Source organism: Cladophialophora carrionii, assembly GCF_000365165.1.
Source record: "Cladophialophora carrionii CBS 160.54 unplaced genomic scaffold supercont1.13, whole genome shotgun sequence".
Classification (NCBI taxonomy): Eukaryota; Fungi; Ascomycota; class Eurotiomycetes; order Chaetothyriales; family Herpotrichiellaceae; genus Cladophialophora; species Cladophialophora carrionii.
The window spans coordinates 144,215-169,758 of NW_008481820.1; the positions used below are offsets into that span (position 1 = coordinate 144,215).

The following is a 25,544-nucleotide window of genomic DNA, read 5'->3' on the forward strand; positions in this document are numbered from 1 at the left end:
CCAAGTCTTCCACGTTTCGATCTCAGCATCGCGGATTTCACAGAGGAACAGTGTCCAGAAACTCATTTTGACGGTGGTCTGTGTCGTCGATCGAACATAGCTGCTTTTTCACTCTCATACGAGTACCAGTGCTGGATGAAGGTGACACGTCAGGCTGGACGAGTTCGTGTCCTACCACCAGTCCGATCATCTATGCTCCGGACATTTCCTCACCAGCGCCTGCTCTTTCGTGCCTGGTACCTGATTTAAAAACTGCCAACATCCTACGGAGTCCTGTAATTGTTAGCCTTCCGGTTCTTGGTCCTTCCTTCTCGCTAATTCCGTCAGCTGCAAAGGGACTCCTGCGGCCAGACTCTTCTAAGAATAAGCAGCTGACGGCTGTGCCACTTTGTCATTCTGGTCCACCGCCGTGCTTGCGAGATTCCATCATAGAGCTGATCCACCCCCTCACCGCACCAGTTGCTGAGTCGGAAGAAACCGTTTGGACAAGCGTCCGTGACCACATACTGTACTCCGTAGCTGGTTTGTATGATATACAAGCTGTGACACCTATTTTGCTCCACCATCTTCATTCACTTGTCCCTTTAAGCGAGTTTCCGTCCTCCAAGCCTCACCATCATGAATTGTCCCTCACGCACAGACGACACCGAGGCGCACCCGGACTGGAATCAAAATCCACATGGGCTCAGTTCCGACTTGACCACGCGGGCGGACCTCAATGGGATCGTGAACCTGCGAGAGCAAAGAGCGAATGAGTCGAGTCTGGATAACAACGAACAGGAAGACATACGTGTGATGCCGGTCGACAATGCCGAGTCAACCCCCTCCGCCGTCAAGTCACCCACCGCTGTCAAGGTTGATCCGCTCGAGCGAGCGGCCGTTCAACAAACCCGCCCACGGCGACTTCAGAGTTTCCGCTCACCACGGGCCTTTGCAAACAAGGTCGTGGTCATTCTGCAAAAGTACGCGAAGTTCGTGGGTCCAGGGTTCCTCATTGCCGTCGCCTACATCGACCCGGGCAACTATGCCACCGACGTCGAGGCGGGCGCGGCCACCAAGTATCGTCACTTATTCATCATCTTGATGTCCAATCTGTTTGCTATCTTCCTGCAGTCTCTCTGTATCAAGTTGGGAAGCGTCACCGGGCTGAACCTGGCTGAAAACTGCCGCAAGCATTTACCCAAGTGGCTGAATATCGTCTTGTACTTGTTTGCTGAGTCTGCCATCATTGCTACAGATATCGCAGAGGTGAGCCAGAACCCCCGAATTGGTTGATACATTGCAGACTCTAACGAGGCGTAGGTCATTGGCTCGGCCATAGCTCTGAATCTACTCCTGCACATACCCCTAATAGCGGGATGTGCGATTACCCTGGTCGATGTCCTGATCCTCCTTCTCTTCTATCGTCCCAATGGCTCCATGATGCGCCTCAGACTCTTCGAGTATTTTGTCATGTGTCTTGTTCTGGGCGTCATGGTCTGCTTCTGTATCCAGCTCTCCTACATCAAGGACACCTCGGCCGGAGAGGTCTTCAAGGGCTATCTTCCTTCATCCGCGATTGTCAAGGGCAACGGCATCTACCTATCTTGCGGTATTATCGGAGCGACCGTCATGCCGCACTCCATCTTTCTTGGCTCGGGGGTCGTTCAGCCACGCTTGAAACAGTTTGACCGACAGAACGGCCACATCGCCATGGGGGAAGAGTCCGACGACGAAGAAGAGAAATATATTCCGTCCATCTATGCGATCCGGGCCTGCCTCAAGTACTCGGTCATTGAGCTTGCCACCTCCCTGTTCACCTTCGCTCTGTTTGTCAACTCGGCCATCCTCATTGTGTCCGGATCATCCCTTTACCCCAAGACAGAGGCTACCGAAGCGGATCTGTTTGGCATCCACCGCCTGCTGAGTGAGAACCTCTCCAAGGCGGCCGGGACCGTTTTCGCCCTCGCTCTACTCCTATCTGGCACCTCAGCCGGCATCGTCTGCACCATGGCCGGTCAGATGGTGTCGGAAGGGATGCTCCATTGGACATTGAAGCCATGGCTACGCAGGCTGATTACCCGGTCCATCAGCATCATCCCGAGCATCATCATCGCAGGGGCGATCGGAAAGGAAGGCTTGAACACAGCATTGACCGCAAGCCAGGTTTGCCTGAGCGTCATTCTGCCGTTTGTGACTGCCCCGCTGCTCTGGTTCACCTGTCGAAGCCACATCATGACCGTGCAAACCAACGACATTGGAGGAGGGGTGAACATGCGGAACGGGTGGCTTGTAACTGCGCTTGCCACAACCATCTGGCTTGTCCTGGTCGTGATGAACGTTGCCCTCCTCGTCCTGGTTGGCCTCGGAAAGGCGTGAGTTGAGCGGCTGGCAGTGGGGAGGGACTGAGTGACTGGTGGGAATGCTGGGGGCAGGAGCAGTGAAGATTGAGGAACGACGAGGGGATGTACTGTGGGCGTTTAGGTTTGCTTATCAAAACCCGTGTCGGCGCTTCAAACGGTCGAAATGCTGGTCTGTAAATATCGGTGATCAGTTGTACACAGCTGCTGTACACAGCTGCTGTACATAGCTGGACAGCTTGACACTGCCCCCAAAAGATATGCATCTTAAGAGCCAGCAACCGGTGAGTTCGCCGCCCGAGCCGTGGTATCCGCCTGCTGTCTCCTCATCTTCTGCCTCGCCTCATCGCTCAACTTCTCGGCCTCCTCCCTCGTCGACTCGGGCAATTGTCCCAGCCTGCCCACCTTGTCGAAGAACCAAACCCGGAACTAAAATACGCGCGTCACAGTCAGCCATTCATTCACTCCTTTCCTTCATGAGAAACGCAAAGGCCTCGGAACGAAGAATAGCAGGGGTAATCTCGGACCAAATGACCCAAAGACCAAGAAAAGGCAAGGCAAGGCAGCACAAACTCACCCCATCAAACGGCGTGCCCATGCCGTGCCCGGGCTCGCAGATAAAGACAAAATAGATAATCGTAAAGGTGATCAACGTCTGCTGCACGAGTTTGACGCCCTTGTTCCACCGCGGGCGCGCCCACTTGAGCGCCGCCCGCCGGCGGTACGTCTTCTCAAAGTGGAACTGCTGCTTGGGGTCGAGGGTGCGGAAATCCGGCGGCCACCGCTTGCGCGCGCGGTACGGGTTGTTGGTCACGCGGAAGGGTGCGGGCGTGTACGTCGCGGCTGGTTTTGGGGCGATGCCGACGAGCGAGAGCGCCCATGACGTGAACGTCAGGCGCGTGCCGGGGATTTCTGTCGGGGGCGGAGGCGGAGGCCGCCGCGAGATCGGGTGTGCGTACACGGGTCGTGGGGTGGGAAGGGTCGAGGCGGCGGAGAGACTGGAGTCGTCCGCAAGGAGGTCGGGTGAGGGTGCTGCTGGCGCTGCTGCGGTCGTTGGGCGGGTGAAGTTCGAGGGTGCGTACGGCGACAGAGACGGAGGAGAGGGTGTTGCTTCGGTCGAGGCATGCCGTTGGGTTTGGGTATGGGGTTGGTGTAGGGAGGGCGGCGAGCGGCGGCAGCGGCAGTGGCGCATGAACGTAAGAGCACGGGATGCTCTGTTCGGGACTGCCATGTCAAGGTGTTGGCGTAGTGACCGTGCAATGAATGGTGGTGTATACTGTAGCTGGTGGGAGTGGTGTTTGAGCTACGGTGCTGAAAATCAATGCACTTCGGAGCACGGAATACGAGGTACGAGTTACGAGGTACCTCCAGAGCAGAGTCTACGCGCGGCAATGGAAGAATAATTTCTCCGTTCAACGACTGTACTGTTCACGTGACTGTGTAGCTGTTGAGCCGCGGACCTGTCGATATCCTTGTCATTTGAAGTCAAGGTCTAGCACGTGAAACACCGGAACCAATGCGAGGACGGTACGGAGTAGGGAGTATTGGGTACGAAGCACTCAGTACAGGTTGGCTAGCGTCACTAGGTACTCTGTACTCTGTACTCCGTACTCTGCACATTCATTTGTATTAACTTGAACTTCCATCTTCACATGTGACCGTCCTACGAGTACTTCGTGTTCCCGATTACTGAACATCTCACCTCACGCCCAACCCCGGCCTGTAAGAAGTCAAAACGTGCCCCGTACCCAGTACACCGTACGGTGACCGACAATTAAGCGGACATCACAGGACAAATGACTTCATTCGCCTGTTGCGCTGCAACGTTGCACATGCCTCGGCATCGCATCGCAGCGCGCGCATGTCCTTTATGGATTATGCACATGAGAAACATGGCTGCCATAACAGCTTGACTTTCAATCCAGGTGACCTGTGATCGTAAACCACAATCCGTTGCTTCTTCCTCCTGCTTTTGCTTTCGCTTTCGCTGCGACCATCCTTTCAGATTCCTTCCCTCCCTGTCCATCTACCAGACTCTCCATCCTCGACTTTCTGTGACGTGCTATCACAGCTTCTCCGTTCATAATGTCGACAGGTAAGAAGAAGCCCTCAACTTACCCACCTCCGATTGACATGTGAAACTCACTCATTCGCTCGCTCGCAGCACAAGCCCGCCTCTCCCAAGTATCCAGCCACATCGGCTCGAGCAAACAGAGCCAGTCCATCCTCTCCAAGTCCCCCGACGATGTCGTCGTCACCTGCGCCCTGCGCACGCCCTTCACGAAAGGCGGCCGCGGCCCGCTCAAGGACACCGCCGCTGCAGACCTCCTCGCCCACACGTTCAAGGCCCTGATCGAGCGCTCGGGGATCGACCCTACCCTCGTCGAAGACATCGCCACCGGCTGCGTGCTCGCCCCCGGCGGCGGAGCGACCGAGTACCGCGCCGCGGCACTCGTCGCGGGGTTCCCCACGTCCACGGCGGTCCGGTCGCTGAACAGACAGTGCTCCTCCGGGCTACAAGCGTGTGTGGACATCGCCAACGCGATCCGCGCGGGGATGATTGAGATCGGCATCGGCAGCGGCGTCGAGAGCATGTCCACCCAGTACGGTCCCGGGGCGGTGACTGAGTTCTCCGACCTGCTGGAGAACCACATGCAGGCCGCGAACTGCAAGGTCCCCATGGGCGTGCTGTCGGAGCAGATGGCCAAAGACCGCAGCGTGTCGCGGAAGGAGCAGGACGCCTTTGCGGCAAGTTCGTTCCAGAAGGCGGAGAAGGCGCAAAAGGCCGGCCTGTTCGATCAGGAGATCGTGCCCATCACGGTCAAGTACACGGATCCGAAGACCGAGGAGGAGAAGACCGTGACGGTCAAGGCAGACGACGGCGTCCGGCCAGGCATGACGGCCGAGTCGCTGAGCAAGATCCGGCCCGCGTTCGCCAAGGATGGGTCCATCCACGCCGGAAACGCCAGCCAGGTGTCCGACGGCGCGGCCGCCGTCTTGTTGATGAAGCGCAGCACCGCCGAGCGGCTGGGCCAGCCGATCCTGGGCAAATTCGTGGCCGCGTCGGTCGTGGGCGTCGAGCCTCTCCTCATGGGGATTGGTCCCTGGAAGGCCATCCCCGTCGCGCTGGAAAAGGCCGGCATCTCCAAGGACGACGTCGACATCTTCGAGATCAACGAGGCGTTTGCCAGCCAGTGCGTGTGGTGCGTCAAGGAGCTGGGCATACCGTTCGACAAGGTCAATCCCAAGGGCGGTGCCATCGCCTTTGGACATCCTCTTGGCTGCACCGGTGCCAGGCAGGTGAGTACCCTGTTCACCGAGTTGAAGAGGACGGGCAAGAAGATCGGCGTCACGAGTATGTGTGTTGGAACTGGCATGTGAGTGAAATTCCCCCTATGCATTGTTGTCCCTAGGAAGAGAGCCTAAGCTAACATCTTCGTCAATAGGGGTATGGCTGCCGTGTGGGTAGCTGAGTAGACCAGCAACATGCGGCCGAGGCTCGGCAGCTAGGCGTCAAGGACTGTGTATTCTAGTAAAAATCCCTCCAGCAGGCAGAGATCGCGTGGTAGTCCAGGTTCAAGACCAAGGATTCTCGTTGTCGCACGCGTATGCATTTCAAGCCAGCTGCTACTGAGCCTCTTGCTCCTGGTTGAGTATTGAGCCCATGCCAGCACGATCTCGCTTAATAACAGCCCTTTGCGCACTGATGGCGTCTCTCATCTCCAGTTCATGCGTACTCATTTCATGTCCAATCGCCGTGTGTTCCAGCTCAACTTCACCTCAAACTTATTGCTCGTCGCGCCTGTTTCATCTCCATACGATCACCATGCGGTCTTCGTCCCTGCACCGTCCATAGTAACGTTGAAACTTCCTTCGCCTTGCAATCCAGCAATCAGTGCCCCAAAGTCATTGGAGATGCGCGGAAGATTTCCAGGGTTGAGGCTCTTCACCACGCGGTCAACCCTGCACCATCCACAGTAACGTTGAAACTTCCCTCGCCTTGCAATCCAGCAATCAATGCACCGAAGTCATTGGAGATGCGCGAAAGATTCCCGGCGTCGAGATCTTCTCCAAGGCACTGAAGAGAGCGGAAGACAGATGCGGCACCGGTCTCGTTGGGATCGTGGTAGACATGGTCGCCTGCACCATGGCCAGAATCATGGTCAGACGCACTATCGGACCCGGACTCGGACTCGGAGCTATCGGAAGAAGAGGAGGCATCCGAGGAATGGCCTGATGATTCGTCGCTTGAACTCTTCGCCTTGCCTTTCTTTGTCTGCTTCAGGCTCGCGATCTCTTTCTCGCCAAGGTCGTCATCGCTTTCACTCTCGTCATCGTCGCTGTCATCACGCTCCGATTCGCCCTTACTCTTGTGCATGTCTCGGTCTTCTTGTTCAACCGCTGCAGCAATGTCCTTGACAGTCAGTTTCTGGGGATTGGGCACCTCATACACTTCGGTGACCTCAATCCATGTCTTCACGGTGCGCTTCTCGCCGTGGTCGCTGACTTCGCGCTTGACAAAGGATTGGTGACGGACAGTACCATAAGTCGTGATCTTGGAGATGTTGTCAGCGACGTTGAGGCGCGACAATGCCTTCTTGATTGCTTTCATAGTCGCCTTGGGCTTTGAGTCGTCCTTCACTGTCGAAGACTCGCCCTGTTCAGTGCTGGGCTTGTCTGTGGGTTTTTCATGCTCTAGAACGGGGAGTCCTGATGTCGGACCTGCCATGTCGTGTTCTGTTTCGGGCAAACTTGAAGCTGGAGAAGGGTCCGGTGCGCGATTGATGACGACGAACCGCCAATCACGATTTTCTTTCTTCGCAGCGCCAGGGTTGAGTCCAGTGCCTTCGACATCGCCGCCACCGCCGCGCGCCTTCAGGCTGCCAGAGCTGGGCTGGCTCTTGAGACTGTTGCCACGGCTCCGCAGACTGGGATGCTCCCAGCTCTTCGCCTGGCCTTTCGCCCATTTCTCGGCAATCTCTGCACCTTCGCGGCTTGCCAACTCGACCGTGTACTCTTCTCTCAGCAAGGTGGGAATTCCGCCTCGATTGACTTTCGCATCAATGAGCCCTTGTTTGATTGCCCAAGTTTCTTCCTCGAAAGCCTCAGGATCCTTGGCGTGCTGCAGGCGAAAGTGCTCAACCAACTTGGTATCTGCGATGTGATGCATGATGGGGAGAGTGGGCATGGATAGGGCAGCTGCAGTTGATGAAGATCCGGAAACGACATCTTCGCCGGGTGTGGCTGGTGGGGCTCTGAAACCACGACGAGCAGGAAAAGCCATGCTGTTGTTGGTAATATCAGTGCCGGCAATGGACGCAGTCTCAGGTGTGAGACCATCCTCTCTGAGTTCACCTTCGATCGCAGGCTTATCTCCTTGCTTGACCTCACCTGTCGACCCGTTCTTCTCAGGCGACTTGGCAGGTTTGCTTGTCTCTTCTCCGTCAGTGTCACTCTCGCCGTCCTTGTTGTCTTTCGCTCTGGCCTTGCCTTTCTTGGCAGCCTTGACAGCCTTGCGCAGTTCCTTGACCAGGTGTTTCGCGTGGCCAGTGGCTTCAATGCGGGAGATTGGGCCCCAGGTGATCTTTTCAACTGGATCAGTCTGCGTCGTGACTGAAGTGCCACCGGGCATAGGACATTGGACGTGCATGATAGGCACAACCTCATGACGTGCTTTGGAAATGACGGCTGCATAGCCAGAATGTCCTTTCTTGGTTTGTCGCTTGCGCATGTAGACAGGCACACGCATGTTAGGGAACACCGCTGCATGGATTTTGTTCGACGTGACTGACTTCAAGGTCCTGGTCTTTCCGGGCCAGGTACGACCACGGCGAGTGTGGGATTTCTTGCGTGTAGCGCCTTTGGCCGGAAGTGGGTCATTGACCTTCGAAGTCTTGCGATTGTGAAGCTTGACAGAGTCGCGCATTCTGAGGTACGCGTTGAGACCCTGGGAAACCTGTTAGTCGCGACTGTACTACTGGTACATTACAAAGTGATCTGTGGGAGTTAAAACTTACCCTTGACGAATCCGTGACTTTCTTGCGCTGACTTGATTCCCCTAGAGCCGCAGCGCCGAGCCACGCATCTTCACTGCTGCATGCGGAGTCACCGTCGACAAAGTCGTCATCGTCGCTGGTGTTGGCGTTAGAGTAAGTGCTACTGAACATGGTCGATTATGCTGTAGCTCTAATGCGCTGCGTTCGTGGTAGTCACGGTATGGCTAAGTGGAAGGTGCGAGGTGAGGTCAATCTGAGGCTCATCAGTCACTGATCTCGACCGAAATCATAGGATCATGCTTACAAGAGGTATCACGGCCTACCACCTGCACTGCTGTCTGCTGTGAGGTGAAAGGCACCGGTAGAGATGATTCTAAGATGCGGTCAGGCATAGCACAAAATCCGCGGAAGGACGCGATCTTACTGATGTGAATATGACTGTGTGCGGCAGTCGTGCCGCGTGTGTAGTGGGAAGAACCAGTGGTAGAGAAGGAGTTGTAACGACGATACGAGGAGCTTGAAACGACGTTGAAAGGTTGGAGAGGAAGAGGTCGAGGGGACGGTCTGAAGCAAGGACAAGGCGCGGTGTTGTTTGCTTTTGTGCGCAGAATATTGCCGCCGCGCCGTGGTGAAGCAACAGGAAACTCAAGGTGAAGTGAAAGTGAAAGTGCAAGTGATTTTGGCGTCATCTGGCTATTGTGAAGTCGCTGAGATCCCCGAATTGCTGACACTCACTTGGAGCACGGAATGAAATGCACAAAGCTATCAGACTTTCCTTCAAGCGGTGGTGGCTGGAGACAATCTTGGTTCTTCCGTCGCTCTGCATTGTCATGGCCGAGAGCATTGGATCTGTCTCCGTCCGGTGATGGACTGGTTCATGGTGTTCCTGGTCAGTAGCCCTGCCTCTTCTTTGGAAGATATAGCTCTTCCAGAAACTTGATATCCTCCTCGCTCAGCTTGATCTTGCTCGCCTCGAGAGCCTCGTCCATGCGCTCCTTCTTGTTCATACCCACGATAGGGTTGACGCCCTTACTGAGACTCCAAGCGATAGCGACTTGAGCCATGCTTTTATTCAGCTTCTTGGCTACTTCCTCCACCCGTCCGACAATTTCACGGTCAACCTTGTCTTCTGCCGAACGCACAAGAGACTTGAGCCCACCATCGGTCTCCTCCCGTATACTTGCTCGGTCATTCCAGGGCCGTGTGAGAGCACCTCTGGCAACTGGAGACCAGGGGATAACACCAACACCCGTATGGTTGCAATAGGGGATCATTTCGTTCTCCTCTTCACGGTAAAGCAGGTTGTGATAGTTCTGCATGGAGATGAACTTATGCCATCCGTGCTTGTCTGCAACGTTTTGCAGCTCCTGGAACTCCCACGCTGCCATGCTAGAAGCACCAATATACCGCACCTTTCCTGATTCAACGACATCGTTCAAGGCTCTCATGATCTCCTCACGAGGCACCGAGCGATCGAGTCTGTGGATCTGGAGAACATCGATGTAAGTTCCCAATCGAGCAACACTTTTGTCGACGGCGTCAATGATGTGCTTCCGACTGAGTCCAACTTGGTTCAACTCTTCGCCTTCGTTGCCGTAAACCCAACTGTTTGATATCTTGTCTGGGGTCACGCCGAAGAAGCATTTGGTGAGAATGACGAGTCGTTCCCGTGGGATCTGGTATTTCTTGATTGCCTTGCCTATGACCTCCTCCGAACGGCCGTGGCTCTATAGCCTCTTTGTTAGCCTGGACAGAGATTGATGTATAATGACAACGTGCGTAGAGGGAGAACTTGCGTATGCATCCGCTGTGTCCCATGTCCTTATGCCGATCTTATACGCATACTCCAGAAGCGGTAGAGAGGCCTCTTCATCAAGTACCCAGCCTTGCCATTCTGGGGTACCATAGCCCATGCAGCCACTGTTTGAGGTGCATCAGCGTTGCACAATCCAGTCACAGCGAGTGTCACGTACAGGATGACCTTGGAAATCTTCAAGCCGCTGTTACCGAGGTTCTTGTACTCCATTTCGCTGGTTCGAGATGCGTCAGTGGAGATGGCTGGGCTCGATGGACTGCTTCTTGGTCGGTAAAGAATGCGGTGAACCACCGGCTCCGATTGCTGGTACGAGGTGCGACCGTCTATTTGTACTTCCCGATCAGCACTCTTGCCGCAGGACAAGCCGCTGCCCGGGACGCCCGGACTTATGAGGCGGCTACAGCAGGGAACGTGGTGGAAAGGTCAGATCTGCGATAGGCGCCGATTCCGCCGTACTTCGTCCTCAAAAGGATGCATTCAGCAGGCTTTCCGATTAATTACTTGATGTGATAGCAGGTATCGATCTTGCTGGTCGGAGCTAACCAGCAACGACCGAGGTTTAGCATTATCGCCGACAGAGCTACTCCGTCCAGTAGATGCAGGAGCTGCCGAACTCCAATCCGCAGGGCTGGCATACAGTAGACAGTCGGCTTGACTCCAAGCCAGCCAGCTACACGTGATCCAGCAATGATCAGATCACGTGAAGACGCCTCTCAAAGCACACTTACTTGCCCTTTCTCAAACAATGCTTGTATCTTTACGCAGACACACAGGGACTTTACAAGAAGATACATGAATCTCTTGGACAATGGAAATCACATATTTCCAATAAAATCCATTAGCTGCTTGCGGACAGAGGAGATGCCATATCCGGCATGCCCTTTGTTCATCTTGGTTGAAACTTGACAGCACGACGTCGACGAACGCCATCATTGGAAAGGACAACGGCGTGATGATTATCCTTCATTCTCATCGTTCTAGCTATCGAGCCTAGTAGGCAGGCTGCTGCTTCACATTGCCCAGAGTGAGACGGTCGGTCAGCTAACCGCCCGTGACATGGACATTGGACGCTTTTCGCTTCTTAATGCTTGTTCAGAATAATGAAAGCCAAGCCTGCACTGAGAGACAGAGGACGTGGTCGACGACTGCATTATGGCCATCCAATATCGCGGTGGCCGGTCGCGCTGATGGCGCCTTCCTCCGCGGCCAGTGCGAGCAACACAGCAGAGCCAAGCCATTGAATACATGGAAACATCAGACCGTCGCAGAGTCTGGCCGCTCTCACACTGACTTCACACCTTTGTCACTTAGCGGAAAGATAGTCGAGGACGATCGCAGCACACTTTACGGTCGATGTGCCTCCCCTCTACCATCTGTCCTTGCGAACATCGGATCCATGTAAACACACTGCTGACTATCAAGACCAGCCCCGTTTCGTGGGTCAAGCAACACAATCTGTGTGTATACAACCAGCTTGTCGTCGCCGTACGAGGAGCTCCTGCACATGACTGTCGCACCCTCGATCAATGTGCGGTGACAGGCAACGTCTCTTCACAATACCGGTCAACTACCTGCGGGTGACAACTACCCTCCTGGTCACGTGCGACGTGACCTTGTGAAAGCAGTGCGCGAAAGGACCGCAGACTATAAGTCCTTTGTTTTATTTGTACCATCTTCTCTCCTCATGCATCCACCGGGGTCCAAGCAGATCCGCTCCGCAATGATGGTCAAACATCGACAACGGTTCCGAGAGAGCTATCCACCGAAGCCCTCCTCATCATCCATTGAAACAATGCCTCCGGGATATCAGTGGCAAGATCAGGTCGAATGGCACGAAGAAAACACCTTGGAGCGGTCTACAGCATCCAAGTCGGGTGCCGATACCCCGCAGGTTGTTATTGGCAAGACCCTGGTTTTTAGGATGGAAAAGCCGTCTGATTGGGATAGCTTTGAGGAACGAAGGAAATGGCAGAGGAAACGAGGTATCTCTGCTAAAGCTGACCTCACGCAAGATGATTTGACTGACGCTTGGTCTAGATCACCTATGCAAATACTATGGAGAACTCTGTTTCAGCTTTCTCGAGGACCCTGAATCCCTGAGAAATCAGCTCGGCAGGATCACGGTGGCACCAAACGATTACTATGCTCTGTTTGAAGTTTGGTCCTCTCCCGGCGTGGAGAAGCAGTACAATGCTACTATGGTTCTGCTCGAGGAAGGCTTGGGAATGGACCGTGACCATTTCTTGAGTTTGAAAAGCATGCTCGGCATGTGTTGGCAACAGCCAACAAAGTCTTCTAACAAGCGTCCTCTTGATGAGGATACCTCGCAGCTCCCGATGCCAAAGGATGATGCCCCAGCAAGAAATGCGGCCAAACGAGTTAGATTCCAAGGACCAGCGCCGGACCCAGAGCAAGACCCAAAACCAAAGCCTATACTACCAACATCGCGGCCTTCACTAACAGGATCTCTACCCTCATCAGAAATCTCGGACCCGGCACCAGTGACATCAAGATTGGCGCCTCCCTCAGTACCAAATCTACCCCCAGTTGTCTCAAAAGCCAAATCAGAGGTGCCGAGACTGCCGGAGCCAATCTCGGAAACCCCTCTAACATGGTCAATGTCAACTCCAGCCGTCTCGAAACCCACGACAGCGGTGTCAACACAGCGACAAATTCTCGACCTTCCGGCTTCTGAAGTGCGGTACATTAGGAAAGCGCTATTTCCTGCGGCGGCGTGGGAGCCTGTGGCGGCGGCAGCAAAGAACTCAGACGAGAACGCAACATGCTGCACTTGCCCTCGAACAGAACCCCATAGCTGTGGAAGATTCACCACCATATCAGGCACGCTCTACGCAAGGAGACTGCAAGCTCTAGAGACGACGCAACAAGCCCATTACGACCCGCATCCCCGCCTTTGTGTCCATGCTGGAAGGGGAAAGAAAGACGCAGACAAGGCCGAGAGCAAGCATAGGGCCGGGGTCTTCACCGACTTCTATCACACCATTCAGTCCTGCACCGACGTCGCCACTTCCTGCAACTATGACCTCGATGAGGTTATCCAACAACTTGCTGTGAGACTGGGTGTTGCGAAAGACCCGCTGCTGGCCTCTGCTGAGTTCGGTGGGGCTGCTGATGTATTGAAATGGGCTATTGTGTTTTGGATATTTGTCGAAACTTCGATGGCCCATTACATTGGCGAGCTTGGTGAGGCAAAGTGGGCGGGTCACCATCTGTCTGCCAGGACTGAAATGTATCAAGCCCTTCAGGAGCGAGCATGGCAATGCTTTCGTGGTTTGGTGGTGAGGTTGAGGCGGGTGCTCCAGGAAGGAGTGGCGGCATGAGTTTCGCCAATTGCGGCTTATTTGGGTGAGCAGCAATGGCGAGTCTCCAATGCGTCTGGTATCCTTTAAGGAAGTACAAGAGAAGCACGCCTCGTGAGTCGGACTCTGCAACTCAACTAGAATACACCTCTCAGAGTTGACACCATTGGCGGCTTCATCGGGTTGCTCGATCATCAGCCGCATCTTAGCATCTATATCGGATGTCCTCAATATAGACTAGCTTTAGTGACGACAGGCCATTGCACGGCTCTATGTGCCTCGTAGTCTCGTCTACAGGTATTGTACGCTCTTGATCTCGTGGACAGCTTCGACGAAGGACGCCGTGTCGTGGAAGATGACACACTTTGAGCGACGAGTGGCTTTGGTTGGCTACGGTCCACCTAACTAACCTACACATTTTGCGACTGGACAGCCGTGCTCGTCCTCACTGTCTTTTCTTGAAGTCTTCTTCGAACTGCTTCCTCGCTTCTTTTCCTTCTTGATCCTCTGTCGTGTCCAAGAGCGATGTGGCCAAGATAGCATGACTATTCCTCTGCGCCGCTTCCTTTACTTTTTTGTCATTCGCATTCTTGTTGACCTGTAATATCAATTCGGCCTTTGCCGTCCTTGTTCGTACCCTTGTCAATTCTGAAGTTATAATTTGCATCATTGAGCGAAGTCCGGCTAGGGTACAGACGCTGCCCTTGTGGGGTGTCAGAAGCCTTTTCAGCGACCTTGGCCCATGGGGCTTTGTCTAGGAACGTCTTCAAGGTTTTGTTTGAGATACCGTGACCTGGCATCGTGATTACTGTGCAATTCATGAGTGTGTGAACATCAACATGCTTACAGATCTCGTCCAACATCTGACTGACCGGAAGGCGAATGAGCTGGGCTACTAGTGTGGAACCTTACCAAGGAAGAAGATGTCGGCGGCGATGATTTCAAGACAGTTGGCAAAACGGGAGCGTGGAGGGTAGTCTTGTGCCCAGGAAAGAATTCGTTCTGATTCAAGTCGTTGTCATCCATATCAACTTCGACACAGGGACTGACGCATGCCTCAAGCCATGGGTGATATCCTTGGCGGGTGTTGCTAACTTCATCACTTGCTGCGGATTCGAGCCAACCGAACAAAAGCCTGGTGAAATTTGTGGAAGTCACTGGTCGAATGCACGGTTTCTTACTAGATCAGCCCAATGCTGTACAGATGGAACTCTTCGGCGATCGTCTTCCAAATCACCGTCGCACTTGCATGGTGGACACCCTTGCGCGAATCTTGGCCGCATGATGGCGTTGGTTTCAGGCAAATCGAGGCAGCAGTGTTGCTGTGGCTCGCTGTGGACAACTCAGCAGGGCTACAGACGCCAATTAGAATGCAGAAGCACGCTGTACAAGTCATCTTGTCCGCAGCAGGGACAAAGCTGCTTCAGGCTGGCTGGTTGAGCCCTGCCCAGCTCCTGTAATGTCGTCAACAGGCACCCATTGGCTCAGGATGCCAAGACGTCACGTGGGTCTTCCAATGCGGCGGATCGTCCTCGATCGACTGTGATTGGCGGACAGGAAACCAAGCTTGTCTCTTCTCGGACTCGCTCCTGAACCTGTTCAACGCACTTGGTAACTTGCCCACCTTCACGCTCTTGTAACTTCGCTCAGTCCGCGCATACGACTACGATGGAGTGTGGATAGGCTTGGGTGAAAGCCATGTATGACTATCTCAATTGTTTTGGTCGCCACCGTGTCCCTGCTCTTGGTGGACACAGCCTTCGGTCAAAGCAAGTTCTTCCCCACCGCATTCAGCTTTTCCATCGTTTCACTCAAAGAATGTCTTCATCTGGCGATGCGGAAAACGAGGAATTCTTCCGCTACTCTGGCGGACGCTGGCTATGGGACGAAGAAAAGCAGCTCCGGGACCGGTACAAACGCTTCAATATATCGGAGCTCAAAAATATCGCGGCCAAAACGGTTGGATCCCATGCTTGCGTGTCTATGATCAAGCTTGCCGAGGGCGGATTCAACAAAGTCTTCCGACTTATGATGGATGATGGTAACGTTGTCATTGCGCGAATACCGAATCCCAACGCTGGGCCGTCTTTCAGAACCACTGCTTCTGAAGTTGCAACCATAGACTTTGTGAGGACAATCCCCCAACTTCGAATACTATTCGCGGATGCTCATCTTTATTCTTCGGCAGGCTCGTGATATCCTTGCCGTCCCGGTTCCTAAGGTCTTGTCTTGGAGTGGTAATGCTAATAACCCTGTTGAGTCGGAATACATCCTGATGGAGGAAGCCAATGGGACTCCACTCCACGAGCTGTGGGATGGTTTCGAGCTCCATGATAAGCTCAAGATAGTAGATGAAATTGTGGCCCTTGAGAAAAAGCTTCTGTCAATCTCGTTCACGCGGTCAGTTACCCTGATGAGCGAGAGTGGCTCTCCCAACTGACGCACATAGTTACGGCAACCTTTACTACGCGGCGGACGCCTTTCCAGGCTGCGAAAAGGCCGAGATTGATGGCGAGGCTTTGCAGTCACAGAGAGATGAGACGGAAAGGAGATTTGCCATCGGTCCGGTCGTCGACACGAATTTTTGGATCCATGGCAGAGGAGGAATGAAGATCGACCGTGGCCCCTGTCAGTCCACCTTTTCTGAAGATTCGATATTGGATATGTGCTAACGTCGAGGAGGGAAACACCCTGAGGATTATCTCAAGGCAATAGGCCTCCGCGAAATCGAATGGCTACGTTGCCACGCCGCACCTAAGCACGGACCCGGGATGTTCTCCGACTCAGCAGCGCAAAATACTCCCAGCTGCCACATCGCGTTGTATGAGAAGTTCATCAGCGTGGCAGATGCATTACTACCGAAGAAACGCGACCTGGTCAGATCAACACTCTGGCACTGGGATATCCGCGCGTCTAATCTTTTCGTTCGCAACGGTCAAATCACCAGCGTAATTGACTGGCAGGATGTCTGGGCTGGCCCTTTATTCCTCCAAGCCCGTCATCCGCACCTGATCAGGTACAATGGAGAGGTTATGCTCAAGTTGCCTCCCAAGTACGAAGGCCTGGCCGACGAAGCAGAAAAGGCCCGCATTCGAGCACAGGTTGAGAAGTCCCTTGCGCTATGGGTCTACGAGTCCGAAACCAGAAAGTCCAACCCGATCCTCCACGAGTTGTTTCACATGCCTCAATGGCACTTGAGGCGTGATGCAGTTAACTTCGCTGCCAACACGTGGGAACGAGACATCGTGCCGTTTAGAGAGTGTCTGATTCGTATTGTCCGGTATGTGTACTCCGTGCCTGCTGCGACTCAGCACAAACTGGGTGCACATAAACGGTGGGGTTTCAGGTTCCAGATTCGAATTTCTGACACAAGAACATTTAACAGCCACTGGAATGAAATCACAAACGAGACCCCTTGCCCCATCAGTTTCACAGACGAGGAACTTGAAGCCCACTACCGCGACGCAGAGGGGTGGAACGAGCAAGCCGACTTCTGGGACTCCCTGGAACACCTTGTCCATCGCGACGGATGGACCTCGAACGAGACGTACGACCAGGCGCTTGAGCTGTTTGCAGAGTTGAGAGAACAGGGGTTACAAAACCTAAGTGGGGAGGAACGACGAGCTTTCGAGCAGCAGACTAGGTGGGCTTCGAGAGCTAATCCGAAGGTCTTGTGACAGTCGAAAGCGAAGGCCTATCCTATCAGTTGATTTGGTCTCACGACATTGGGACAGTCTACCCACTACCATCTTCGAGCTGTCGCGTCTCCGGCTTGCGGGTTGCCATTGCCGTTACCGAGGAACGGACAGTCCCTTGCAGGGGAAGACAGCAGCCTGGGCCTCTGAATGGATCAAAACGCGTTGCCGTAGGCGGTGGTGCAAGGACACGTGGAGAGGGACTCGCATGTCGACGGGCGTCCATTCTCATTCATCATCACTCCGCGTGATTTCAGACGCATGCATTACCCATGGACGACCGCAGTGATCAGTACACTTTGTCCTGCGTACGTGAAGGTATCTGGCCGTTTATGCCACGTTGGCAGGCCACATTGAGTCAAAGTCACGTTCAGGATGTCAGTATGTCCGAAATAGGTCCGACCACCTCGCCTGCTACAGTATGGTTTCTCACATCTTCTACAGAGACATCTAGTCGAACAGTCGGACTCACGAGGCTGGGATCCCGGAGTCGTACACAACTGCATGTGCCTTGAGCCTGGAAACTTGTGGTACTTGATTCAACAATACCCAGGCATAGGTACGAGCGACAAGCTCCCTTTTCGACTGCAGCAAGTCATGCTCGAGGCACTGAATTATCACGCATCCCGAGGATGGATCCATCGGGACGTCAAGCTCGCGCACGAGGAAGAATGGACTGTCTGCAACCATTCATATCTGGGAGCAAGCAGACGTTGACTTGGTGACGGCTTCTGCGAAGCGCAGACGGCTGGCATCGCCGCTCGCGAACATTCTTCCATGAGCTTGCTAACCTTTCAGCTCCTGGATGAAGGGGAAGCAGCTTGAGAGTGCAATGAACTCTGTGCCGAAATGTCAGCGGCCATGACGCTTGAGTACTCCGTACGCCTGTAGATCTTCGCGGAGCCGTTTCAACCAAGACCCTTGAAAGCTCGACAAGACGTTCTTGGCATTGTATTCTTGGCGTCCTTGGCGTGCGGGGAGTGTTCTCCAAACCCCTGAACGCTCGAGCCTCGTAAGTCCGTCACGGAAAGGACCCGCACTGGTACGCATGTGCGTGTATGGAGTAGTTAGTCGATGAAGGTACGTAGCGTCTTTATCGGCGCTGTCTAGCCATCTCATAAGCGGTATTCCCTCGAATGTCATTGGGACCACAGGCAGTCCGTGTCGGTGAATCGTGTCAATATACAAGACAAATTGGACTGGTAGGTCCGGAGTGTGAATTAGTCTCATGAGCAAAACTAATTCGGCGAGCGGTACGAGTGGTATCACTTCATCTTTCAGCCAGCAAAACGCAAGTACAGACACAGCAAGAGGTACGAGTCTCGATGTCACGTCTAAGGGCTGGATAGATATCTCTGTCACACAAGGTGAAAGCTGTTGGTCACGGAAATGTGAACCTGAGTATGAACGAAATGAAATACCTCAGAAGGCGGACCATCACAATGACAGGCGCTATGGACCCCATAAGATACTGAATTGGAAGCTCACCGCCCAGCTGATCAGATGAACTCATCTTGCTTATAAAACCAAGAGAAAACATCGTACTTGGAAAAGTAAGGAAGAGAAGGGCAAAACCCCCCCTGCCTTCACACCCAGCATCCATGTCCATGTTGGTTGGTGGCAAGCAAAAACTCTGCCCTCAAACCAACACATTTGACTCTGCGGTGGGTTGAAGGTGAGACGAAAACCTTTTCTCTTGCGAGACGGTTTTTTCCCGTCGGAAGGTGTCGAATTCTAAATCTAAATCTAAATCTATAGACAATCCATCCTTCAGAAGACCCCTTAGCTATGAAACCGCGGACTTGCAATATCGCAAGTCACGGCCAAGAAGCGGATGTCTCTGTCCGGATTGTTGGGAGAGAATTGGAAACTTGAACAATATATCCCTACCGGTGGATGTGGGGTGGTGAAGTGGTGAAATCACGTGTTGTGGTGTGGCACTGGCAGAACCGAGAAATGATATTCGAGCAACAGGCTTGATACGCCACAAGCAGTACTTGAGCAAGGTTGTGGCATTAGACTCGTTTCGACCCTACATTGTATTCCAGGACGGGTTATACGATATTATAATCATCTGGCTGAGACGAGAACCTAAACTCCCTCCATCCCTCCCTCCCCTAGGCGTTGGCGTGACGAGGCTCGCTTGGATGGAAGACACACGTCCATGCCTGCGACAGGAACAAGCTGGAATCGGAACATGAGCATGGTTTCCTCTCTAGCTACCGTGCTCGGAGATGGGATTTCCATAGAGTGCTACAGTTCATCTCGCGGTCGGAGCTGCTGCGAAAGAGCAGCTAGCTTTGACTCGAGACGAAAGCAGTAGTGGTGGAGGGCCACGAACGGTACAGGAAGCTCTAGTTTCTTGAGGTAAGAGCCCTGGTGCCCTACGACCTCGTCAAGGCTTACATATACGTCAATCATGTGAAGGTGCTGTCCAGTGCCATCATGGGTATGCCACAAGGCTGTAGTGCCTCAACCACGGCCACGTCTCCTAGAGACATCTCGCGCGGCATACGCCCTCCCTACTTGGACTCATGCAGCGCGTCCCGATCGAACCACATGTCATGCTCTTGCGGCAGGTCGTCAATCTGCAGATCCTCATTTCCACTAAGCACAGAGTTGGTGCGTGTTTTCTTGTAGTTGTGCTGCTGTTTCATCTAGTGTTCGCTCATCCAGCAACCCACTCGCGATCTTGACATAAGACGCAGTGATACGATGGCCACTTCCATGTTTATTTCACACTCACCCTGAGTCTCTCTTCAATCTTCATCTTAATAATTAACACCTCAACCAACACTCTGCAGCCCGGATTCCAGGCCAATGTTGATGGCCGCATCCGTCTGAACGCCCCCGTTATCCATCGTGCACTAGATCATCGTGATGGCAGCTTTCCCATTGATTCCAAGAATAGGACAAGCCTTCAGGTATCGCCAGAAGAGACTCTGAGTCAACCTGGACAAATAAAGACATGTTGTGTTGGCTCTCCCAAACCGGCCGGCAACTGATCTGCTTTTGGAACAAAGGAAACTGGGTTTCTTTTGTGCTTGAGACCAAGCTGTCCCTGGCTGAGAGTCTCACTCTCCATTTACCTCGCAGGTATGCCCGAGACCGGATAGTGGGAGGTCTGATGACCACATTCTCCCTCTACTGTTTGCAGGATTCGTGCTGAACAAAGCCTGTGTTCAGACACAGCGCGACCAACTACACCACTAGGACGAGGCAGTCATTGTCTCTATCCATGAGGGTAGACCAGACAATGGCTTCCTCTGTCATTGAATGGGTATAACACCGACGCATCACTCAATACCGTCAAGCCTCTCTCAACACTATCAAACGCCTTCACAGCACTGGATGCAACAATGACCACTCCGCCAGCCAGCCACCTCGTCTATCTCACCTGCTTCGTCAACATGAAAAGTGGTCACCACGCCATCTACGTCGACACCGAGGAGCGAGTGGCGGGCCACTACTTCCACGTGGTCGGTTCTCTCCAACGAGGCATGACGTTCGAGGCCAAAGAGGGACCCCATCCTGTCCTCCGTGCAACCGCTTGACTGGATAAAACCGGTCGGACGAGTGTCGGAGGAAAAGTTCGCCCAGGTCGAGGCGGTCTGCCAGACCGTTCCGGCACCGGCAAAACAGTATGATTTGAACCGATTACTGGTCCCGCGAGATCAAATCCGTCATTGCCAGCACTGGGCTGCCGAAGCCGTAGAGATCCTGCGTGACAATGGCGTCCTCGAACCGCTGGGACCGGACGACAGTGAAGATGTCATCTATCGAACATAGAGGTCAAGGTCGGAAGCATTCGGCGACCCTCGTGCGTGTAGTGTGTGTCATGTTGGGTCGTTGGCAAGGGGGCAGGGGGCAGATGTTGTTGCCGGAGCTTGTACCTCGTCCGGCGAGGCGGGCCACGAGAGACAGACGTGGCAGGGTCGACGGTTGTCGATCTCCATGTCTCTGTTTCAGAGTTTTAGAACCGAGAATGGATCGCTCAACGGGCCATCCGTTCCGCTTTGTGTTCCTATCCTCGTGACGCACGCATCATGTACCCGCGGCGGCCTGCACTCAAAACAGTGGGTCAACCCCATTTGTGAGGACCCATGGTGCCGTTGGAATGTGATTCATTCGTGTGTATTGTCAGTGGCATGAAGCCATCGCGTGCTTAATGGACGCCCCCTGGTTAACCGCGCAGGAAAGATGGGGGGTGCGAAGAAGGGTGTGTGAACGGTCTCTTCAAGAGAAAAGAGCCATCTGGGTATCTCACAGTACATATCCTTGAGGTAAACAGAGAACTCTTCAGCCCGTCAATGCTGTTGTGTCACCATCCCACTTCCCTCGCGCATCGCTTGGTCCGTCTTACAATTCAATATTGCCACCCCAAAAGATCCACGCACGGACCTGGTACATCCAGGCCAACTCATGTGTATATTCATTGAGAAATCGGGGAATCCACAGGACCCAATCGGTGTCGAAGTGCAAGCCGACGGTGGCGTTGCAGTATTCGACATGGCTCGGATACCAGCCCGCACACTCCCAGTCGATCAGCACCACCGTGTTGTCCTCGCGCAGGCGGATGTTGGACACATGAAGATCCCCGTGTGTGAAGACAGGGTCGTGGCCTCGATAGACCGAGTGGAGCATACGCTTGCAAAACTCGAGCAGGGCGGGCTGTTTCGTGGGGTAGCCGGCTTCGGCGTTTCGAATCACAGTCTCGACCCATTGCTCTTCTGTATCGCACGCCGGAACGTCACCCTTCTGGAGCGCTTCACGGCCACCTGTCGCATAGGTTTCGAGGATAGACTGTCGCTAGACGCCACCGTAATAGCCAGGTGCTGGAATGCTGCGAAGTTTGTCCAAGTATTGACGCAGTTGGACGACTACCGCCTCCTTGCCGTCTGGAGTAGCGGTTTGCCAATACTCGTCCAAGCCCTGACCTTGGATGTATTCCTGAACGATGAAGTTTTGGCCAGTCGCTTCATCGTGGAAAAGGGCATACACGGTCGGAACGGCCAGGCCCGCCGCCTGCTTGACGAAGAGCATATTTTCACCCTCCTGGAGGCGGACGTGTGGCCCGAATTTGACAAGGAAGTGCTCCCCGACGCGGACGACATGTGGGTGTGGAAGGGCGGTTGCGACCATCTTCATGAATTGCGTCGAGGCGAGGATCTCGGCGACGGTGGGCAGTGGGGCCGGGAGCAGGTCTGGTGGCGCAAAGTAGGGGAGAGTTGGGCGTGTCGCCATGTCTCTTCTGCCGTGCTGGCTGGCTCTTTTGCGTGCTTCTGGTTGGTTGGCTCGAACAAAGGCGAGGTCTGAGTGGGGAGGGAGGAGCTGGCGCAGATGCTAGAAGGATGATCGAGGCGAGGACTCATTAATAATCCCGAGACCCATGGTCGAACGCAGCCGGCCGGTACGGGATGCTGTTCTCAAAAGGAAATCGACTTGGCCAAATCGCCGAAGACGGAAGCCTCAAGAAGGAGTCAGCGCAAGGCGCCCTCGGCTCCTCGAGCACAAAAAGAAGGAGGACCGGGCACCTTGAACAAGATAAGTTTGGCGTGGAGCAAGGGAGCACAACCCACATTCCAACCTCCGGTGCCCTGGGTTCTCCGGTAACGAAATTGAGACCGGGACCCTAGAACAAAGCGCACGGTGCCAATGGTGGTGGCCGGATCCGGCCTTCTTTCAGCACAGATGCATGCAAAGACCAGCCGATGCGAGACAAAGCTGGGGTGCCAACATGCATGTGACGGTCGAAAAGAGCCCGTGTGCAAGCAGCGCTGCTTGTTCTTCGGGGAACTGAGGATAGCCAAATGGGCGTGAGGACTACAGTCGATCACGATTTCCTCACGCCTTGACTTACGTGCCACACAAAATAAGAGGGGCGCAAGAGCTTCCTCCCACCCGAATCATGTAGGGAACGGTCCTCCTTCTCGAAGCGTTGAGTCGTCATCCATAGGATCAGCAGTACAGCAGTTCCGGACCGTGTCCTCCTGCTTCTTCTGCCGTCCTTCCGCCAGTCTCCGTCAAGTCCGAGCATCCCATTTTGGTTACTTTTCCCACGCTTGTGGGCAGGATGCAGGGGCTCGACGTCGGGAAGTCTTGCAATGCCCTATTGGCCATGCTTGCGGCGACGCGCACGATGGCGCCTGGATAGCATCTCGTCCAAGTTCGCACAGCCAGGTATCTCCTCGTGCATTCAAGGTACTATCGTTTCGTCCATCTCCTCGATGATAGGGGATGCGTCATCTCTATATATTGCTATCTCTCTCTCTCTCTCTTTTGGACGCCCTGAACTACCCCAGCAGCGTCAATTGGACACTTTGGCCGCCTTCGAGAGAATTGCCCTCCGTATACGGGCCGTATTCTGGAAAAGGCCGCTCTGGGCAACGGAATGGCGGAGAGGAGTCGGTGTTGAGGACGTTGCAGGGCTTTCAAATCTTTTTTCCACGAGCTGAGATGCTGCGTGTCTTTGTTGGACTGAGCAATGTGATGCAACGGTCTCAAGCCAGGAGCAATCGGCGGAGAGAGGATTGTAGTTCTTACGCCATCATGAGACATGCAGGTATCCTTCACACGTCGTCACCGTCGATTCCGAGGTGTAGAGAAGTCTGTGATCGGTCCCCTATCCATTGACCAGGCACGTTAGTGGCATGTCGATATTGAGGGCGGGGAGAGCCCGAAGAGATGGGCAGACACCGAATCGAATAACAGAGGTGCATTAAAACCGGTTCGGGAAGCAGTCAATGTTTTCGCGCCAAGGCAGTAGTGATGGCGAAAGGGCATCTCATCGCTGGGAGACGTGAATCTCGCTCTGGATGCTGGCGCGGGAAAGGCAGCATCATGGACAGCAGAAAGCATTCCTTCGTGACTCGGTTCAAACCTTTGACGTAAGATCCAAATCAGAGTCGTGCCGTCAATCACCACAGTAGATGGCTGTCGCTGAGGACATGGAGGACTCGTGGTGGACGCGTGGTAACACGCAACAGAGACAACGTTTCTCCGGAAAGCGTGGCGTCGCCGTCGGTTGCCTGGGAGAGGGAGCAGCACTCTCGTCCATGTAGGGTATAACGGCAGCAACGAGGCAAGACCCTTAGTCCAGCGTCCAGATGAAAAGCCATTCTTCCACAGCGCTGCTCTCGCCGTCACCATTTGTCCAGTGGTCCTTCAACAATCCCTCACTAGCCATGGGGAAGAACTGATAACACATGCTTGCAACCGAAGGCACCGGTTTGATAATACCCTCACACTTTCTCCGTCCCGCCTACTCTTACCGAAGACAGTCTGGTGTGTGGATTGACCCACGGCTCGATCCCAGAGGTCTGCTTGGGACGCTCGAAGCCCACGTCATAAACTCCTTTCACACGGGTTCATCTGCCAGAAACAATCGTGCAGATATTCAGTCTCCAGCACCATAGTTTCCAGCATCTTTTCCACCTCGGGCTGACCGTTCAAAGTTACTCGTACCGCGAAGAACGGCTCAGGTCCGGCGTGGTCAACTGCCTCTACCGAATCAGTCTTCATATCTAGTCGTCCCTGTCACCAATGTTCACGCGTCGTCGCTGCTTCATAGAGTCGATACATCATTACCCCCGACGCCAGCTTTTGTCAAGCAAGTTCGCGATTACCATGGGCAACTGGAACCAAGTATCAGCACTGTGACCGATCTCTAAATGAACGAGTGCAACAGCTGCGATAAATCAATCAATACCCTTCTCTTCATGCCAGAATCCGAAGCGCAGCATGTCCAGGAGGATCCATCCAAGACGAGGAGGAAGAGGCCTCGGCTGCAACGGGCTGCTGCGGGTGAAGTAGAGAAATTGGTTTCGAACACTGCATCCACTGCATCAACGCGAGAAGTGACATTGGAGGTTTAGCGGAGATTGGCACAAGAGTTGGAACGCAGCACGAGGGAGAGAAGACTGAATTGTCTGCTACGGCCAGTCTCGCGAGGCCGGTGAGCGGCATCGTATTGCAAGTCCATACATGTGAATGGAAGGACTGTGAGGGAACTGTAGATCTTGTCGAGCCCAATGGATGTGATGGCACACAGAGATATCGGGTGACATTGCACTTTGTTCAGCTTTGTTCTCTTTGTTCCCTGGTCGGCGATAGACAATCGTACAATGAGTCGGGTCCTTGAAGGCATTTGAGATCACAATGTGTCTTTCAGGAGTCGAGACACAAGGAGGATTTCGATATGGTCTTACCAGGCGCCGAGATATTGAGGCATCAAGTTGACATAGACACAATGCACCCCTGATCTGATCCCATGAAGCAACAACAAGTCTCAATGCCGACACCTCGCTTCGTCGTGCCATTTGCATACTCGTAGATTCTGTAAAGAAGGGAGCAATGGTTCAAGAGACCGGCTCCCTTTC

At 53.9% G+C, this 25,544-nt stretch overlaps 11 protein-coding genes across 11 annotated transcripts; 6 read left to right on the forward strand and 5 right to left on the reverse strand.

Moving 5' to 3' along the window:
* Nucleotides 1-618: 618 nt before the first annotated feature.
* On the forward strand, nt 619-2,358 carry G647_10207 (uncharacterized protein; the record flags this gene model as incomplete). Its single annotated transcript, XM_008726199.1, has 2 exons — nt 619-1,248; nt 1,303-2,358. The coding sequence occupies 2 exons, from the start codon at nt 619-621 to the stop codon at nt 2,356-2,358; spliced, it is 1,686 nt and encodes a 561-aa protein (XP_008724421.1).
* Nucleotides 2,359-2,606: 248 nt separating this feature from the next.
* Nucleotides 2,607-3,570, reverse strand: G647_10208 (uncharacterized protein; the record flags this gene model as incomplete). The annotated part of the gene is made up of 2 exons (XM_008726200.1): nt 2,607-2,768; nt 2,917-3,570. 2 exons carry the CDS (start codon nt 3,568-3,570, stop codon nt 2,607-2,609), a joined length of 816 nt encoding a protein of 271 aa, XP_008724422.1.
* An 854-nt stretch (nt 3,571-4,424) lies between these two features.
* On the forward strand, nt 4,425-5,816 carry G647_10209 (uncharacterized protein; the record flags this gene model as incomplete). Its single annotated transcript, XM_008726201.1, has 3 exons — nt 4,425-4,434; nt 4,504-5,716; nt 5,786-5,816. The coding sequence occupies 3 exons, from the start codon at nt 4,425-4,427 to the stop codon at nt 5,814-5,816; spliced, it is 1,254 nt and encodes a 417-aa protein (XP_008724423.1).
* Nucleotides 5,817-6,285: 469 nt separating this feature from the next.
* Nucleotides 6,286-8,506, reverse strand: G647_10210 (uncharacterized protein; the record flags this gene model as incomplete). The annotated part of the gene is made up of 2 exons (XM_008726202.1): nt 6,286-8,286; nt 8,357-8,506. The coding sequence occupies 2 exons, from the start codon at nt 8,504-8,506 to the stop codon at nt 6,286-6,288; spliced, it is 2,151 nt and encodes a 716-aa protein (XP_008724424.1).
* A 719-nt stretch (nt 8,507-9,225) lies between these two features.
* Nucleotides 9,226-10,361, reverse strand: G647_10211 (uncharacterized protein; the record flags this gene model as incomplete). The annotated part of the gene is made up of 3 exons (XM_008726203.1): nt 9,226-10,062; nt 10,111-10,255; nt 10,309-10,361. The coding sequence occupies 3 exons, from the start codon at nt 10,359-10,361 to the stop codon at nt 9,226-9,228; spliced, it is 1,035 nt and encodes a 344-aa protein (XP_008724425.1).
* Nucleotides 10,362-11,943: 1,582 nt separating this feature from the next.
* G647_10212 (uncharacterized protein) lies at nt 11,944-13,492 on the forward strand (the record flags this gene model as incomplete). Its single annotated transcript, XM_008726204.1, has 2 exons — nt 11,944-12,133; nt 12,189-13,492. The coding sequence occupies 2 exons, from the start codon at nt 11,944-11,946 to the stop codon at nt 13,490-13,492; spliced, it is 1,494 nt and encodes a 497-aa protein (XP_008724426.1).
* A 557-nt stretch (nt 13,493-14,049) lies between these two features.
* Nucleotides 14,050-14,334, reverse strand: G647_10213 (uncharacterized protein; the record flags this gene model as incomplete). Its single annotated transcript, XM_008726205.1, has 2 exons — nt 14,050-14,264; nt 14,319-14,334. The coding sequence occupies 2 exons, from the start codon at nt 14,332-14,334 to the stop codon at nt 14,050-14,052; spliced, it is 231 nt and encodes a 76-aa protein (XP_008724427.1).
* A 955-nt stretch (nt 14,335-15,289) lies between these two features.
* On the forward strand, nt 15,290-17,148 carry G647_10214 (uncharacterized protein; the record flags this gene model as incomplete). Its single annotated transcript, XM_008726206.1, has 5 exons — nt 15,290-15,598; nt 15,660-15,871; nt 15,921-16,099; nt 16,154-16,751; nt 16,857-17,148. The coding sequence occupies 5 exons, from the start codon at nt 15,290-15,292 to the stop codon at nt 17,146-17,148; spliced, it is 1,590 nt and encodes a 529-aa protein (XP_008724428.1).
* A 447-nt stretch (nt 17,149-17,595) lies between these two features.
* On the forward strand, nt 17,596-17,823 carry G647_10215 (uncharacterized protein; the record flags this gene model as incomplete). Its single annotated transcript, XM_008726207.1, has 1 exon — nt 17,596-17,823. A coding segment is annotated over one exon (228 nt), but the record flags the coding sequence as incomplete, so codon positions are not given.
* Nucleotides 17,824-20,525: 2,702 nt separating this feature from the next.
* On the forward strand, nt 20,526-20,720 carry G647_10216 (uncharacterized protein; the record flags this gene model as incomplete). Its single annotated transcript, XM_008726208.1, has 1 exon — nt 20,526-20,720. The coding sequence occupies one exon, from the start codon at nt 20,526-20,528 to the stop codon at nt 20,718-20,720; it is 195 nt and encodes a 64-aa protein (XP_008724430.1).
* An 805-nt stretch (nt 20,721-21,525) lies between these two features.
* Nucleotides 21,526-22,410, reverse strand: G647_10217 (uncharacterized protein; the record flags this gene model as incomplete). Its single annotated transcript, XM_008726209.1, has 2 exons — nt 21,526-21,944; nt 21,987-22,410. The coding sequence occupies 2 exons, from the start codon at nt 22,408-22,410 to the stop codon at nt 21,526-21,528; spliced, it is 843 nt and encodes a 280-aa protein (XP_008724431.1).
* Nucleotides 22,411-25,544: the final 3,134 nt, after the last annotated feature.